General features: G+C 44.7%; 2 protein-coding genes across 4 annotated transcripts in view; one reads left to right on the top strand and one right to left on the bottom strand.

Annotated features, from left to right (window-relative positions):
• LOC106592746 (tumor necrosis factor ligand superfamily member 14) overlaps positions 1-303 on the bottom strand; it is an 8,046-nt gene extending 7,743 nt beyond the window's left edge. For all 3 annotated transcript variants that reach the window (XM_045709899.2, XM_045709900.2, XM_045709901.2), the window contains exon 1: positions 1-303. This exon is cut by the window's left edge. The gene's annotated coding sequence lies outside the window, so the exon portion shown is untranslated.
• A 6,317-nt stretch (positions 304-6,620) lies between these two features.
• Positions 6,621-16,627, top strand: LOC106593283 (transmembrane emp24 domain-containing protein 1). Its single transcript, XM_014184623.3, has 6 exons — positions 6,621-6,938; positions 12,747-12,844; positions 13,050-13,134; positions 13,265-13,366; positions 14,142-14,309; positions 15,941-16,627. The coding sequence occupies exons 1-6, from the start codon at positions 6,741-6,743 to the stop codon at positions 15,989-15,991; spliced, it is 702 nt and encodes a 233-aa protein (XP_014040098.3). The 5' UTR covers positions 6,621-6,740; the 3' UTR covers positions 15,992-16,627.
• Positions 16,628-18,456: the final 1,829 nt, after the last annotated feature.

Below are 18,456 nucleotides of genomic sequence, written 5' to 3'. Positions count from 1 at the left end.
CTCTCCCTCTATCTCTCTCTCTCTCTCTCGCTCTCTGTCTGTCTCTCTCTCTCTCTCCCTCTCTCCCTCTACCTATCTCGCTGTCTCCCTCTATCTCTCTCTCTCGCTCTCTGTCTATCTCCATCTCTCTCTCGCTGTCTCCCTCTCTCCCCCTGTCTCTCTCTCTCTGTCTCTCTCTCTCTCCTCTCTCTCTCTCTCTTTCTCTCTCCCCCTTCTCCCTCTTTCTCTCACTCCCTCTCTCTCATTAGCTCTATCTTTCTCTCTCCACCCCTGCCCTCCCTCTCTCTCTCATTCCCTCTTTCTTTCTCTCCCTAGCTCTCCCTTTCTCCACCTTTCTCTCTCTTTCCCACCCCCTCTTTTCCCCTCTCCTCACCTCTCTCTCCCTCCTCCCTTTACTCCCAGTCCTCCTCTCTCTACAGAACACATCCAATAGAACTATAGGTCCTACCTTACATGCTGATGTTTATATTGATATTTATATATATATATATTACATACTAAACATTTATATTGATATTTATATATCTTACAGACAAAACATTTACATTGACATTAAATACTAAACATTTACATTACATACTAAACATTTACATTGATATGTACAGATATTACATACTAAACATTTACATTACATACTAAACATTTACATTACATACTAAACATTTACATTGATATGTACAGATATTACATACTAAACATTTACATTACATACTAAACATTTACATTGATATGTACAGATATTACATACTAAACATTTACATTACAGACTAAACATTTACATTGATATGTACAGATATTCCAGACTAAAAATGTACATTGATATGTATAGATATTCCAGACTAAACATTTACATTGATATGTACAGATATTCCATACTAAACATTTACATTACAGACTAAACATTTACAAGGATATGTACAGATATTCCAGACTAAACATTTACATTGATATGTACAGATATTCAGACTAAACATTTACATTGATATGTACAGATATTCAGACTAAACATTTACATTGATATGTACAGATATTCAGACTAAACATTTACATTGATATGTACAGATATTCAGACTAAACATTTACATTGATATGTACAGATATTCAGACTAAACATTTACATTGGTATGTACAGATATTCCAGACTAAACATTTACATTGATATGTCCAGATATTCAGACTAAACATTTACATTGATATGTACAGATATTACAGACTAAACATTTACATTGGTATGTACAGATATTCAGACTAAACATTTACATTGATATGTCCAGATATTCAGACTAAACATTTACATTGATATGTACAGATATTACAGACTAAACATTTACATTGATATGTACAGATATTACAGACTAAACATTTACATGTACAGATATTCCATACTAAACATTTACATTACAGACTAAACATTTCCATTGATATGTACAGATAATCAGACTAAACAGTGGTGAATAATGAAGGAGATCTGTTGAATCATACCTTCAGTAATGTGTGGAGGCCTGTGTACTCCCATAACATGAACACTCACTTGTTTTCATGGCAGTGGTGATAGAGGGTAACAGGAAGGCCTGCACACGCTCACTGAGGATACAGTTACAGGCCCAATGCACTGTGGGTGAGATGAAAAGATGCTTAGAGAGAGAGAGACAGAGAGAGAGAGAGAGAGAGAGAGAAACAGAGAGAGAGGTGGAGGGGAGAGAGAAAGAGGGAGGGAGAAGGGATGTGTACATGCATGCGATTTTGTGTGTGTGTTTGTGTGTGTGTGTGTGAGAGAGTGTGTGTGTCTGTGTGTGTCCTAGTTTGTGTCCTAGTTTGTGTGTGTGTGTGTGTGTGTGTGTGTGTGTGTGTGTGTGTGTGTGTGTGTGTGTGTGTGTGTGTGTGTGTGTGTGTGTGTGTGTGTGTGTGTGTGTGTGGTCGACCTCTGTGGCTTTTTCTCCTGGAACATAACAAACACCAACACTAACAGTATTTGATAACACCGTCAACAGAGACTTTATAACACCTCACCACACAGCAGGAAATATCAGAACATACTTTATGACAGAAGACAGAAGAATATAGGAGGAAGAGTATAGGACAGCTTCTGGTCCATTACAGTACTAGAACTAGGACAGGTTCTGGTCCATTACAGTACTAGAACTAGGACAGGTTCTGGTCCATTACAGTAATAGAACTAGGACAGGCTCTGGTCCATTACAGTAATAGAACTAGGACAGGTTCTGGTCCATTACAGTACTAGAACTAAAACAGGTTCTGGTCCATTACAGTACTAAAACTAGGACAGGTTCTGGTCCATTACATTACTAGAACTAGGACAGGTTCTGGTCCATTACAGTAATAGAACTAGGACAGGCTCTGGTCCATTACAGTAATAGAACTAGGACAGGCTCTGGTCCATTACAGTAATAGAACTAGGACAGGTTCTGGTCCACTACAGTAATAGAACTAGGACAGGTTCTGGTCCATTACAGTAATAGAACTAGGACAGGTTCTGGTCCATTACAGTAATAGAACTAGGACAGGCTCTGGTCCATTACAGTAATAGAACTAGGACAGGTTCTGGTCCATTACAGTAATAGAACTAGGACAGGTTCTGGTCCATTACAGTACAAGAACTAGGACAGGTTCTAGTCCATTACAGTACTAGAACTAAAACAGGTTCTGGTCCATTACAGTACTAGAACTAAAACAGGTTCTGGTCCATTACACTACTAGAACTAAAACAGGTTCTGGTCCATTACAGTACTAGAACTAGGACAGGTTCTGGTCCATTACAGTACTAGAACTAGGACAGGCTCTGGTCCACTACAGCAATAGAACTAGGACAGGCTCTGGTCCATTACAGTAATAGAACTAGGACAGGTTATGGTCCATTACAGTACTAGAACTAGGACAGGTTCTGGTCCATTACAGTAATATAACTAGGACAGGTTCTGGTCCATTACAGTAATAGAACTAGGACAGGTTCTGGTCCATTACAGTAATATAACTAGGACAGGTTCTGGTCCATTACAGTAATAGAACTAGGACAGGTTCTGGTCCATTACAGTACTAGAACTAGGACAGGCTCTGGTCCATTACAGTACTAGAACTAGGACAGGTTCTGGTCCATTACAGTAATAGAACTAGGACAGGTTCTGGTCCATTACATTACTAGAACTAGGACAGGTTCTGGTCCATTACAGTACTAGAACTAGGACAGGTTCTGGTCCATTACAGTATTAGAACTAGGACAGGTTATGGTCCATTACAGTACTAGAACTAGGACAGGTTCTGGTCCATTACAGTACTAAAACTAGGACAGGTTCTGGTCCATTACAGTACTAGAACTAGGACAGGTTCTGGTCCATTACAGTAATAGAACTAGGACAGGTTATGGTCCGTTACAGTACTAGAACTAGGACAGGTTCTGGTCCATTACAGTACTAAAACTAGGACAGGTTATGGTCCATTACAGTAATAGAACTGGGACAGGTTCTGGTCCATTACAGTAATAGAACTGGGACAAGCTCTGGTCCATTACAGTAATAGAACTAGGACAGGTTCTGGTCCATTACAGTAATAGAACTAGGACAAGCTCTGGTCCATTACAGAACTAGGACAGGTTCTGGTCCATTACAGTAATAGAACTAGGACAGGTTCTGGTCCATTACAGTAATAGAACTAGGACAGGTTATGGTCCATTACAGTAATAGAACTAGGACAGGTTCTGGTCCATTACAGTAATAGAACTAGGACAGGTTATGGTCCATTACAGTAATAGAACTAGGAAAGGTTCTGGTCCATTACAGTAATAGAACTAGGACAGGTTATGGTCCACTACAGTAATAGAACTAGGACAGGTTCTGGTCCATTACAGTACAAGAACTAGGACAGGTTCTAGTCCATTACAGTACTAGAACTAAAACAGGTTCTGGTCCATTACAGTACTAGAACTAGGACAGGTTCTGGTCCATTACAGTACTAGAACTAGGACAGGCTCTGGTCCACTACAGCAATAGAACTAGGACAGGCTCTGGTCCATTACAGTACTAGAACTAGGACAGGTTCTGGTCCATTACAGTAATAGAACTAGGACAGGCTCTGGTCCATTACAGTAATAGAACTAGGACAGGTTATGGTCCATTACAGTACTAGAACTAGGACAGGTTCTGGTCCATTACAGTACTAGAACTAGGACAGGTTCTGGTCCATTACATTACTAGAACTAGGACAGGTTATGGTCCATTACAGTACTAGAACTAGGACAGGCTCTGGTCCATTACAGTACTAGAACTAGGACAGGTTATGGTCCATTACAGTACTAGAACTAGGACAGGTTCTGGTCCATTACAGTAATAGAACTAGGTCAGGTTCTGGTCCATTACAGTACTAAAACTAGGACAGGTTCTGGTCCATTACATTACTAGAACTAGGACAGGTTCTGGTCCATTGCAGTGATAGAACTAGGACAGGCTCTGGTCCATTACAGTACTAGAACTAGGACAGGTTCTGGTCCACTACAGTAATAGAACTAGGACAGGCTCTGGTCCATTACAGTACTAGAACTAGGACAGGTTCTGGTCCATTACAGTAATAGAACTAGGACAGGTTCTGGTCCATTACAGTACTAGAACTAGGACAGGCTCTGGTCCATTACAGTAATAGAACTAGGACAGGTTCTGGTCCATTACAGTAATAGAACTAGGACAGGTTCTGGTCCATTACAGTAATAGAACTAGGACAGGTTATGGTCCATTACAGTACTAGAACTAGGACAGGTTCTGGTCCATTACAGTAATAGAACTAGGACAGGTTATGGTCCATTACAGTAATAGAACTAGGACAGGTTCTGGTCCATTACAGTACTAGAACTAGGACAGGTTCTGGTCCATTACAGTAATAGAACTAGGACAGGCTCTGGTCCATTACAGTAATAGAACTAGGACAGGTTCTGGTCCATTACAGTAATAGAACTAGGACAGGCTCTGGTCCATTACAGTAATAGAACTAGGACAGGTTCTGGTCCATTACAGTAATAGAACTAGGACAGGTTCTGGTCCATTACAGTAATAGAACTAGGACAGGCTCTGGTCCATTACAGTAATAGAACTAGGACAGGTTATGGTCCATTACAGTACTAGAACTAGGACAGGTTCTGGTCCATTACAGTAATAGAACTAGGACAGGTTCTGGTCCATTACAGTAATAGAACTAGGAGAGGTTATGGTCCGTTACAGTACTAGAACTAGGACAGGTTCTGGTCCATTACAGTAATAGAACTAGGACAGGCTCTGGTCCATTACAGTAATAGAACTAGGACAGGTTCTGGTCCATTACAGTAATAGAACTAGGACAGGCTCTGGTCCATTACAGTAATAGAACTAGGACAGGTTCTGGTCCATTACAGTAATATAACTAGGACAGGTTCTGGTCCATTACAGTACTAGAACTAGGACAGGTTAGGGTCCATTACAGTAATAGAACTAGGACAGGTTCTGGTCCATTACAGTAATAGAACTAGGACAGGTTCTGGTCCATTACAGTAATAGAACTAGGACAGGCTCTGGTCCATTACAGTACTAGAACTAGGACAGGTTCTGGTCCATTACTAGATACTAGAACTCTCTCTGTCCTTGTCAAAGTTGCTGAGACTTGCTGATATTTTGGTTCATTCCCAAAATAGCACCCCATTTCTTATTTGCAGATGACTACTTTTGACTATGGGCCCTGGTCAAACGTAGTGCACAATATAGGGAATAGGGTTCCATTTGGGACATGCCCTTACACAGTGAGTCAGAACCCACTGGGAACAGAAGTCAATTCAATGTTTATTTCTCGGTGGTTCAACGTCATTTCATTGAAATGACAGTGTGCCCAGTGAGAAGCCACAAATGACGTTGATTTTCTGTAATCTGCCGCAGCAACCATTCAAATGTTTCCACTGATAAATTATCTCATTTAGATAGGCCAGTGTTATTATTGGAGTATGTTAGCATAATCTGTTTACAACATCACAAACTATTTTTAACAAAAATAGTTTTAATATAGGCTTTTCAAATGAAGAGCAAAGAAGGGCTTCTGTCCGTGTTCATTAGGCTACAACTTAGCTTATGTGTACAATTTATTTCAACTCATGAATATACAAATTTACAATTTAGTTTATAATTCTTTAGAGTCTAAAACGTTTGGGGGGGGGGGGGGGGGGGGGGGGTGTTAATCTGACATATGGAATTGTTTTAAGATGGTCATTTTATGGATCATTTAGCTTTATGATTTCGAATTTTAGGACCCTTTAGTTATATTAAAAATATATTAAAAAATGATTTGATAAAATATTGATTTTGGACTTTACTACGAAAGCCATAGAAACGCATTGAATAACACATTCATAAGTGGCAAAAAGGACAGTCAAACAATAAATAATAAGAAACAAGGTTTTGAAGTGTCTGTCCTAAATCGAGGAGAAATTTAAAAAAACATCTGTAAATATATTAAATTACATTGTACACATTTTAACTGTTTTTTTTGGGTGTGGGCACAAACAAATGAATGTCCCAAACAAGGATTCCACCTCAACGATTGGTCCCGCAGTGTGTCAGTCATACGGAAATTCTAGCCAATCGTCTGACCGGAAAAGTTCAACAGATGTTGCGGAAGATAGAAACATGCTATTGGAAGTTAGCTAGCTAGCCAGGATGATAACGTAGCTAGCTGTGATATCTCAGCACATTGAGGAAGCAAATTCATTTATCGTCATGGACACACTTCGGAAAGCAGGACGAGGCAGCACAACACGTGTTTTCATTGCGTTAGTTGTGGCGACGTGTCTTGAAACGATTCGTGCTTTCGGCCATAGCCAAGACAGCGAATTCACGTTTATCTTACCAGCCGGTAGAACCGAATGCTTCTTCCAAACGGCTGCGAAGAACGTTACCATGGAAGTGGAGTATCAGGTAAAATAACTAGTTGCTTAGCTGTCTAGTGTGTGCATTGGCCAGCAACAAAAGATCGCAACACAGAAGTAGCAGGCTTGAAACGTTAGCTAATGTAAACACGATACAGTCCCAGAAAGGCTAGCTGTGACAATGATGCTATTCTCAGTTCTCCTCCTGAGATGGCTAACTACAGTAGCAAGCTAGTCGCGCCAGATAACGTTATCTAGCTAGTTAAGGAGATAGCTTGCTGCTGTGGCTATCTGGTTGTGCACTTAAGCATTTATGCTGTGTAGGACACTTGCCCCAGGCTACACATGAGATAGGCTAATTGAAGCCGTACAAGCAAGGATGCTGTTTTGCAGTGGTTTCCCCCACTATCCCCATCTATAACCTAACTTTTCGTATGATGCAGGTGAACCATATAGCTATAACCAAGGAACGGTAAAGTGGGATACCTAGTCAGTTGTACAACGGAATGCATTCAACTGAAATGTGTCTTCTGCATTTAACCCAACCCCTCTGAATCAGAGCGGTGCGGGGGGCTGCCTTAATCAACATCCACGTCTTCGGTGCCCGGGGAACAGTGGGTTAACTCCTGAGAGGGGTACATTTGCTCGTTAAATACTGTTTTATGAATGTCTCTCTCTGCATCTCTCGTCTTCCACTCTACAGAGATTTAGCCAGTGTAAGTGTTACAAATACATCCTACCCAGTGATATAAATACATCATTATAAACTGGGTGGTTTGAGCCCTGACTGCTGATTGGCTGACAACCGTGGTATATCAGACCAGTATACAATGGGTATGACAAAACCTTTTTTTTTGTTGCTGTTATAACTACGTTGGTAATCAGTTTATAATAGCAATAAGGCACCTCAGGGGGGTTTGTGGTATGTGGCCGTTATACCACGGCTAAGGGCTGTGTCCAGGCACTCCGCGATACGTTGTGCCTAAGAACAGCCCTTAGCCGTGGTATATTGGCCATATACCACACCTCCTTGGGCCTTATTGCTTAATTCTACCACTTCACCTACATCTTGACACAAACTGCTCTAACAACTCTCTCAATTAGGTCATATCTATCAATATGTCTTCGTTCTATAGACTATCTGTCCCAGTCCATCCACAGAGGGTAGCTAGCCTGATCCCAGATCTGTTTGTGCTTTTGCCTACTCCATTGTCAAGCATGTTGGCAAGAGAGCAGAAACAGGGTGGCCCCCCAGTCTATAGAGTAGCTAGCCTGATCCCAGATCTGTTTGTGCTTTTGCCTACTCAAGCATGACCATTCCACAAGGATTTGGCAAGAGAGCAGAAACAGAGTGGCCCCCCCAGGCTACAGGGTAGATCCAAGACTAGAGATCTATATAAGTGCACACTTCAGAGGAGTACAGATTATTGGGAGGCAGGCAGCTCTAGTCTGTTTGTTCAGTGGGAGAGTCCCTGTAGTGGAGTTTACAGGCAGCTTGGCACCCATTCAACTCAATCGTGTGTGTGTGTGTGTGTGTGTGTGTGTGTGTCAAATCAAATCAAAATCAAATTTATTTGTCAAATACACGTGGTTAGCAGATGTTAATGCGAGTGTAGCGAAATGCTTGTGCTTCTAGTTCCGACCATGCAGTAATATCTAGCAAGTAATCTAACCTAACAATTTCACAACAACTACCTTATACACACAAGTGTAAAGGAATGAATAAGAATATGTACATAAAAATATATGAATGAGCGATGGCCGAACGGCATAGGCAAGATGGTATAGAGTACAGTATATACATATGAGATGAGTAATGTAGGGTATGGAAACATTATATAAAGTGGCATTGTTTAAAGTGACTAGTGATGCATTTAATTACATCAAGGTGGCAAGATGCAGTAGATGGTATAGCGTACAGTATATACATATGAGATAAGTAATGTAGGGTATGTAAGCATGATATAAAGTGGCATTGTTTAAAGTGGCTAGTGATACATTTATTACATACATTTTTGGCTAGAGTTGAGTCAGTATGTTGGCAGCAGCCACTCAATGTTAGTGATGGCTATTTAACAGTCTGATGGCCTTGAGATGTTTTTCAGTCTCTCGGTCCCAGCTTTGATGCACCTGTGTGTGTGTTGTGTAACCCTCTTAGGCAGTGTGTGTGTGTGTTGATGTGTAACCCTCCCAGGCAGTGTGTGTGTGTGTGTGTGTTGATGTGTAACCCTCTCAGGCAGTGTGTGTGTGTGTGTGTGTGTGTGTGTGTGTGTGTGTGTGTGTGTGTGTGTGTGTGTGTGCGCGCGCGTGTGTGTGTTGATGTGTAACCCTCTCAGGCAGTGTGTGTGTGTGTTGATGTGTAACCCTCTCAGGCAGTGTGTGTGTGTGTGTTGATGTGTAACCCTCTCAGGCAGTGTGTGTGTGTGTGTTGATGTGTAACCCTCTCAGGCAGAGTGTGTGTGTGTTGATGTGTAACCCTCTCAGGCAGTGTGTGTGTTGATGTGTAACCCTCTCAGGCAGTGTGTGTGTTGATGTGTAACCCTCTCAGGCAGTGTGTGTGTTGATGTGTAACCCTCTCAGGCTGTGTGTGTGTTCAGCACTAGTGAAGGACTGAATTACATTTGCATTTACATTTAAGTCATTTAGCAGACGCTCTTAACCAGAGCGACTTACAAATTGGTGGATTCACCTTATAATATCCAGTGGAACAACCACTTTACAATAGTGCATCTAAATCTTTTAAGGGGGGGGGGGGTTAGAGGGATAACTTTATCCTATCCTAGGTATTCCTTAAAGAGGTGGGGTTTCAGGTGTCTCCGGAAGGTGGTGATTGACTCCGCTGTCCTGGCGTCGTGAGGGAGCTTGTTCCACCATTGGGGTGCCAGAGCAGCGAACAGTTTTGACTGGGCTGAGCGGGAACTGTGCTTCCTCAGAGGTAGGGGGGCCAGCAGGCCAGAGGTGGATGAACGCAGTGCCCTTGTTTGGGTGTAGGGCCTGATCAGAGCCTGAAGGTACGGAGGTGCCGTTCCCCTCACAGCTCCGTAGGCAAGCACCATGGTCTTGTAGCGGATGCGAGCTTCAACAGGAAGCCAGTGGAGAGAGCGGAGGAGTGGGGTGACGTGAGAGAACTTGGGAAGGTTGAACACCAGACGGGCTGCGGCGTTCTGGATGAGTTGTAGGGGTTTAATGGCACAGGCAGGGAGCACCGCCAACTGCGAGTTGCAGTAATCCAGACGGGAGATGACAAGTGCCTGGATTAGGACCTGCGCCGCTTCCTGTGTGAGGCAGGGTCGTACTCTGCGAATGTTGTAGAGCATGAACCTACAGGATCGGGTCACCGCCTTGATGTTAGTAGAGAACGACAGGGTGTTGTCCAGGGTCACGCCAAGGTTCTTAGCACTCTGGGAGGAGGACACAATGGAGTTGTAATGGCAAGATCATGGAACGGGCAGTCCTTCCCCGGGAGGAAGAGCAGCTCCGTCTTGCCGAGGTTCAGCTTGAGGTGGTGATCCGTCATCCACACTGATATGTCTGCCAGACATGCAGAGATGCGATTCGCCACCTGGTTATCAGAAGGGGGGAAAGGAGAAGATTAATTGTGTGTCGTCTGCATAGCAATGATAGGAGAGACCATGTGAGGATATGACAGAGCCAAGTGACTTGGTGTATAGCGAGAATAGGAGAGGGCCTAGAACAGAGCCCTGGGGGACACCAGTGGTGAGAGCACGTGGTGCGGAGACAGATTCTCGCCACGCCACCTGGTAGGAGCGACCTGTCAGGTAGGACGAAATCCAAGCATGGGCCGCGCCGGAGATGCCCAACTCGGAGAGGGTGGAGAGGAGGATCTGATGGTTCACCGTATCAAAGGCAGCAGATAGGTCTAGGAGGATGAGAGCAGAGGAGAGAGAGTTAGCTTTAGCAGTGTAGAGAGCCTCCGTGACACAGAGAAGAGCAGTCTCAGTTGAATGACCAGTCTTGAAACCTGACTGATTTGGATCAAGAAGGTCATTCTGAGAGAGATAGCAAGAGAGCTGGCCAAGGACGGCACGTTCAAGAGTTTTGGAGAGAAAAGAAAGAAGGGATACTGGTCTGTAGTTGTTGACTTCGGAGGGATCGAGTGTTGGTTTTTTCAGAAGGGGTGCAACTCTCGCTCTCTTGAGGACGGAAGGGACGTAGCCAGCGGTCAAGGATGAGTTGATGGGTGAGGTAAGGGAGAAGGTCTCCGGAAATGGTCTGGAGAAGAGAGGAGGGGATAGGGTCAAGCGGGCAGGTTGTTGGGCGGCCGGCCGTCACAAGACGTGAGATTTCATCTGGAGAGAGAAGGGAGAAAGAGGTCAAAGCACAGGGTAGGGCAGTGTGAGCAGGACCAGCGGTGTCGTTTGAATTAACAAACGAGGATCGGATGTCGTCGACCTTCTTTTCAAAATGGTTGACGAAGTCATCCGCAGAGAGGGAGGGGGGGGAGGGGGGGGGGGGGGAGGATTCAGGAGGGAGGAGAAGGTGGCAAAGAGCTTCTAGGGTTGGAGGCAGATGCTTGGAATTTAGAGTGGTAGAAAGTGGCTTTAGCAGCAGAGACAGAAGAGGAAAATGTAGAGAGGAGGGAGTGAAAGGATGCCAGGTCCGCAGGGAGGCGAGTTTTCCTCCATTTCCACTCGGCTGCCCGGAGCCCTGAATGTTATGACATACAACCTTGTCCTGTAACGTCAGATTGTTCATGTATAGATGGGTTTTATGTGCCAGTAATATTGACATATCTAGAAGAACAGCCATGTTTGTGTTTTGTTTTCCTTGTGTAATGGCGTAGGTGTGTGTGAGAGTGAGCGTGTCCATCTGATTTCAGTTGCGGTACAGAGAAACAGTTTACAAAGAACCTAGTTCCTCCACTATGGTGTAGAGATTAGGCCTATGTGATAGGGAATAGGGATGCAGACGAGCCCCTATGTAGTGTACTACCTGTGACCAAGAGCCCCTATGTAATGTACTACCTGTGACCAAGAGCCCCTATGTAATGTACTACCTGTGACCAGAGCCCCTATGTAGTGTACTACCTGTGACCAGAGCCCCTATGTAGTGTACTACCTGTGACCAGAGCCCCTATGTAGTGTACTACCTGTGACCAGAGCCCCTATGTAGTGTACTACCTGTGACCAGAGCCCCTATGTAGTGTACTACCTGTGACCAAGAGCCCCTATGTAGTGTACTACCTGTGACCAAGAGCCCCTATGTAGTGTACTACCTGTGACCAAGAGCCCCTATGTAGTGTACTACCTGTGACCAAGAGCCCCTATGTAGTGTACTACCTGTGACCAGAGCCCCTATGTAGTGTACTACCTGTGACCAGAGCCCCTATGTAGTGTACTACCTGTGACCAGAGCCCCTATGTAGTGTACTACCTGTGACCAGAGCCCCTATGTAGTGTACTACCTGTGACCAGAGCCCCTATGTAGTGTACTACCTGTGACCAGAGCCCCTATGTAGTGTACTACCTGTGACCAGAACCCCTATGTAGTGTACTACCTGTGACCAAGAGCCCCTATGTAGTGTACTACCTGTGACCAGAGCCCCTATGGCTTCTCAGGAGAATGGAGGTACAGAATGTTCAGATAGTTTCTGTTCAACACATTTCTATCATCTGTCAGAGAGAATAGGGGATCCTGTCAGCTCTATTTACTCTATTTCTACCTGCACCATTCAGAGGGGTTCACGTCACTGAGTACACATCCTGTTTTACTCAGGTAACATTATCACACACATCATGTTTCATATCCTAGCTCTCTGACGTGCAGTGTGACTCATATCTATGGCTGTTGTAAAAGTACCTTTCTGATTGTGTGTGTGTGTGTGTTCCTCTCTCCAGGTGATAGCCGGTGCAGGTATGGATGTAGATTTCACCGTTCTCTCTCCTCACGGGTTCCAGCTCATCTCTGAGTTCCGCCGCTCAGACGGAGTCCACATGTCAGTACCGCTGCCTCTCATTGGACCAATCTACTCACACAACATCTCTTCTGTGATGTCACAGTTCAACCTCAGATCAACCTGTGTCTTTTGACCTCGCTCTCTCCCCTTCCCTCTCTTTTTGGTTTGCTGTTGGCTTTGTGCCCACATCTCTGATTGGTTGCTTTCTCTGTGTGAGCGCCTCTGATTGGTTGTTTTGTTCTAGGGTGGAACCTACTGAGGAAGGCGACTACCAGATCTGTTTTGACAACAGCTTCAGCCGCTTCTCTGAGAAGATGGTCTTCTTCGAGGTTTATTTGTATTAATATATCTTTATTAATTGGTTGATTTGATTTACTGTAAGTCACTCTGGATAAAAGCATCTGCTAATTTAATAAAATGTAAATAGAGATGCTATAAAGTGTGTGTGTAAAAATGCAGGTCATCATCGAGGGACAGCCAGGCGACGTGGGAGGGGATGACGAGTGGGCGGGGCTTGGAGAGCCTGAGAGCCTATTGGAGTACAAGCTGGAGGACATTAGGGTGAGTAGGCTATTAGATGGATGACCATGTCTTCCACACATTCACTGTAACTGAAGAGAGAAAAAAACTGAACGTACACAGTACCTTTCCTCTTTTCAAACTCCCCCTCTCTCTCTTCCTCTCTTCACCATCACCCTCTCCTTCCTCCTCCCCCTCTCCTGTCCCTTCCTCCTCTCTCTCCCCTTCCCCTCTCTTCTTTCTACCTACCTACCTACCTACCTACCTACCTACCTACCTACCTACCTACCTACCTACCTACCTACCTACCTACCTACCTACCTACCTACCTACCTACCTACCTACCTACCTACCTACCTACCTACCTCCCATCCCTTCCCCCTCCCCTCTCTCCTCTCTCCCCCACCCTCCCCTCTCTCTTCCTCTCTTCACCATCACCCTCTCCTTCCTCCTCCCCCTCTCCTGTCCCTTCCTCCTCTCTCTCCCCTTCCCCTCTCTTCTTTCTACCTACCTACCTACCTACCTACCTACCTACCTACCTACCTACCTACCTACCTACCTACCTACCTACCTACCTACCTACCTACCTACCTACCTACCTACCTACCTACCTACCTCCCATCCCTTCCCCCTCCCCTCTCTCCTCTCTCCCCCACCCTCCCCTCTCTCTTCACCATCACCCTCTCCTTCCTCCTCCCCCTCTCCTGTCCCTTCCTCCTCTCTCTCCCCTTCCCCACCCTCCTCTCTCCCCTTCCCCTCTCTTCTTCCTACCTACCTCCCATCCCTTCCCCTCTCCCCTTCCCCTCTCTTCTTCCAGGAGTCCATAGACTCAGTACACCGTAGGTTAGAGAGAAGTCGTCAGATGCAGACGGTACTGAGAGCGTTTGAGGCCAGGGACCGTAACCTGCTAGAAGACAACTTGTGGAGAGTGTCCTTCTGGTCCTGTACCAGTCTCATTGTAATGCTGGGGGTCGCACTAACTCAGGTAACACAGCCACACACTAGGACAACTTGTGGAGAGTCTCCTTCTGGTCCTGTACCAGTCTCCTAGTTACAGACCTGCCAACCTGCACAACATTTCAGGTCTAAGTACGCTGGTACGAAAAACTACCCTAAAATATGCAGAAAGATGCTTCTAGTTGGCAGATTGAGGTTTTTGACTCAACCGCTTGAAGTTGAAGCTGGGTCAATCAGAGGACTCTGGCGAGGAAGAAATCTCTAGCTCCCAGCTTGATCTCAGAAACAGCAGTAGACGTGAGTTCATTCACTTGCAAGGAAACACCTGTTGTGTTGCGGTAGGTCAGCGGTGCGGTAGGTCAGCGGTGCGGTAGGTCAGCGGTGCGGTAGGTCAGCGGTGCCGTAGGTCAGCGGTGCGGTAGGTCACTGCGTGATTGAAAACAGACATGCATATTAAACATATTTAACATATTTTTGCTACTGAGGAGCAGCCAATTACCAAGCACCCATAACGTCAAAAGCAGGGGTATTCAACTCTGACCCTACGAGGTCCGGAGCCGGCTGGGTTTCTGTTCTGATCATTAACTACACCCACCTGGTGTCCCAGGTCTAAACCCGTCCCTGATTAAAGGGGAACAATGAAACAATGCAGTGGAACTGGCTAAGAGGTCCAGAGTTGAGTTTGATTTTATTTGTCCTTTATTTAACTAGGCAAGTCAATTAAGAACAAATTCTTATTTACAGTGACGGCCTACCAAAAGGCCTCCTGTGGGGACATGGGCTGGGGCTAAAAATATAAATATAGGACAAAACACACATTCTCATTTACAGCAACAACCTGGGGAATAGTTACAGGGGATGAATGAGACAATTGTAAACTGGGGATGGTTAGGTGGCCATGAAGACCAGATTGGGATTTTAGCCAGGACACCAGGGTTAACACCCCTACTCTTACATTAAGTGCAATGGGATCTTTAATGGCCTCAGAGTCAGGACACCTGTTTAACATCCCATCCAAAAGACAGCACCCTACACAGGGCAGTGTCCCCAATCACAGAGCAGTGTGGGGGTCTTCTGCCAACGCCATTATTGGGCTAAAAGGTGTGTTTGATTTGAGCAGTGTGGGGGTCTTCTGCCAACGCCATTATTGGGCTAAAAGGTGTGTTTGATTTGAGCAGTGTGGGGGTCTTCTGCCAACGCCATTATTGGGCTAAAAGGTGAGTTTGATTTGAGCAGTGTGGGGGTCTTCTGCCAACGCCATTATTGGGCTAAAAGGTGAGTTTGATTTGAGCAGTGTGGGGGTCTTCTGCAAACATCATTATTGGGCTAAAAGGTGCGTTTGATTTGAGCAGTGTGGGGGTCTTCTGCAAACATCATTATTGGGCTAAAAGGTGCGTTTGATTTGAGCAGTGTGGGGGTGGCGCGCGTCGTCTTGTGGGCCGGGGCTGCCGTCACCGCAAGTGGTTCTCAGTAAAATGATTCAAGGTTGGCAGGTCTGTAGTTATGATGGGGGTCGCACTCGCACAGATTTTACACACACACACACACACACACTAGGACAACCTGTAGACACACTAGTTATACACACACTATACTAGTGTAATCAGTCACTCAGGTAACATTATCTCAGTGTCTAACTGTCCGTTCCTCCTCTCTCAGGTCTATACCGTCCGCAGACTGTTTGACGATAAGAGGCGTGTCTGTACATAAAGACACACCCACTCCGCCACCTCACAGCCAATCCGGGTTAAGGTGGGAAGAGAAGACGAGGAAGCAGAGGAGGATACAGAAGAGTAAATATCCTGTATCACGAATTGCACCCTATTCCCTATCTAGAGCCTATCTCTGGTCAGAAGTTTTAATTAAACATTTTTAATTGAACCTTTATTTAACTAGGCAAGCCAGTTAAGATTTACCTAGGGGCAGAACGACAGATTTTTACCTTGTCAGCTCGGGGATTCGATCCAGCAACCTTTCGGTTACTGGCCCAACGCTCTAACCACTAGAGCACCACTTCCAGCCGCGCCTAGTAGTGCACTATCTAGGGAATAGGGTGCTATTTGGGACACTGCCGTACAACTTTGCCATCTGGGCTCAACACAGTGCCTTTTACTCCCTGGGTAGTGTTCATTAGACACAGAACAAGACAACAGTTAGAAGTGACGGAAGTCCTGCCTCAATTTGTCCAATAAGAATGTTCACTTTTGCGTTCCCGGAAAACATTTTTCCGACCTGTTTGTGCTTATTGAACGCAGCCCTGGGGGACCGTATCCACAAAGTGTCCCAAGAGTTGGAGTGCTGATCAAGGATCAGGTCCCAACCTGTCCATGTAATCTGATTCATTATGATCTAAAGGGCCAAACTGATCCTAGATCAGCCCTCATACTCTGAGAGACTTAATGTTCATTAATTTTTTTGTTTTGGATCATCCCATAGAAATAGAATCACTAGAATGAGAGACTCATCGTTTGTAGATCAGTGGGTCAAGGGGCGGACTGGCATTTCGGGCAAATGCCAGATGGGCTGGTCCATTTTTAGCCCAGTGGCCCTGTCTCAATTAGCATTTTGTAAAAAATTGTATAATATAATTTTTACAAAATGCTAATTTTCTATATCTAATAATGTGTGTGGGTCAGTGTGTTAGAAATTCCAGAGCTGATTTATGGTCCCAGTCTGCCCCTGAGTCAGTCGGTCATCATTTACCCACAATGCATCAAGGATGTGATCTGCTCAAGTGCACGTTGGGTTTAAATCTCTCTAGTAATTGAATTTCTATGGATCCTCCTATTTTACCAGAACAAGCCCCACCCAACCCCTAATGTCCTCCTCGCATTGGTCCATGTCTTTGTGACCTGTTGTGGGTAGCCAATCACCTTTTTTTGGTGTTACTGAGTTTTATGTGCCAGTAAGATTCTATGCTGATATCTAGATGAACAGGTATGTTTGTGGGTGTTTTTCCGTGGGTGTGTGGGTAGATGGGTGTATGTGTGAGCGTGTCCATCTAACTTCAGTTGTGGTATAGGGGACAGAAACAGTTTACAGAGAACCTAGTTTACCGTTGATCCTAAAGCTTTCGCTACGTCCCAATCCTCCACCCTTCCCCCCCCCCCCCAAGTGTATACTTGCCTTGCACACTCTCAGTCATGGGTTTAATGGTTGAAACTCCCTCCAGCCAATGACTACACCATTCCAATGCTTTTTAAAACCATAACAAAAAGTGTATGAGTGCACACATTGGGAGATGGGTGGAGAATTTGGAGGCAACCTGTGATTGTAACTAAGAAGGGAGTGGTACTTTGAGCATTCTTAACCATGTTGCCATGGCAGCCAGTGATTTTAATGTTGTTTTTTACACAATAAAAGACAGAACATTTGATTTTAAGAATGGTGTAGTTCTTTTATTGTATAGGACCAGGACTCATATCCACAAAACACCTCAGAGTAGGAGTGCTGATCCGGGATCTGTCCCTATAATCTGATTCATTATGACCTAACAGGCAAAACTGATTCTAGATCAGAACTCCTATTCTGAGATGCTTTGTGGTTACGGTCCCAGGATGAATGGTACTGATTGCAGTGGACTGCTGTTGCCCTCTAGTGTCCTACCGACATCATGACAAACATACAGACCACAGTATACCCTATGAAACATCTCATTTTCCAGGAAGTAGCCTTGTAGTTTTAACTTTTGTAGGCTTTTTGAATGGTCTTCAGCGCAAATACCACATAAAAGGCATCTAGCAGAAGTAAATGAATCGACAAACAAAATAAAATCGTGTATATTTAATTGTCAAGTCCACTCAAAAGACTAGGGGACGTGACCCTGAAGTTAGACGTAGGATGATGAACTGGACAGCTAACAGTGTGGCTTTCATAGGTAATTTACTCATTCAGAGAGAGGGAGGGAGAGAGGAGGAGAGGAGATTGATTGATTTAGACTTTATTAGGATCTCCAAGGGAAGTGGGAGGAGTCTGGAAGCAACAAAGAGAGATGGAGAGGTAGTTGAGCAGTGAAAGAGGGAAGGAAAAGAGAGATGGAGGGATACTAAACTAATACAAGCAGCAGGTAGGCATCCCACAATTCTTCAGGAAAATGAAATGAGTGTTTGACATCCACTAAGTCTTACAAGGTGTGTGTGTGTCCACGTGCATGCTTGTGTGTTAACCTGCAGCTT

This window comes from Salmo salar, chromosome 02 (assembly GCF_965601325.2).
Source record: "Salmo salar chromosome 02, fSalSal1, whole genome shotgun sequence".
Classification (NCBI taxonomy): domain Eukaryota; kingdom Metazoa; phylum Chordata; class Actinopteri; order Salmoniformes; family Salmonidae; genus Salmo; species Salmo salar.
The sequence above is the reverse complement of the archived record's forward strand: the minus strand, read 5'-3'. Positions and strand labels throughout refer to the sequence as shown.

What these genes read in the sequence shown, in the direction of transcription:
- LOC106593283 (XM_014184623.3), top strand. Translation starts at nt 6,741, where the DNA reads ATGGACACACTTCGGAAAGCAGGACGAGGCAGCACAACACGTGTTTTC. An exon ending in CCATGGAAGTGGAGTATCAG is followed by an intron (nt 6,939 to 12,746) that starts GTAAAATAACTA and finishes TCCTCTCTCCAG; the next exon opens with GTGATAGCCGGTGCAGGTAT. An exon ending in AGAAGATGGTCTTCTTCGAG is followed by an intron (nt 13,135 to 13,264) that starts GTTTATTTGTAT and finishes GTAAAAATGCAG; the next exon opens with GTCATCATCGAGGGACAGCC.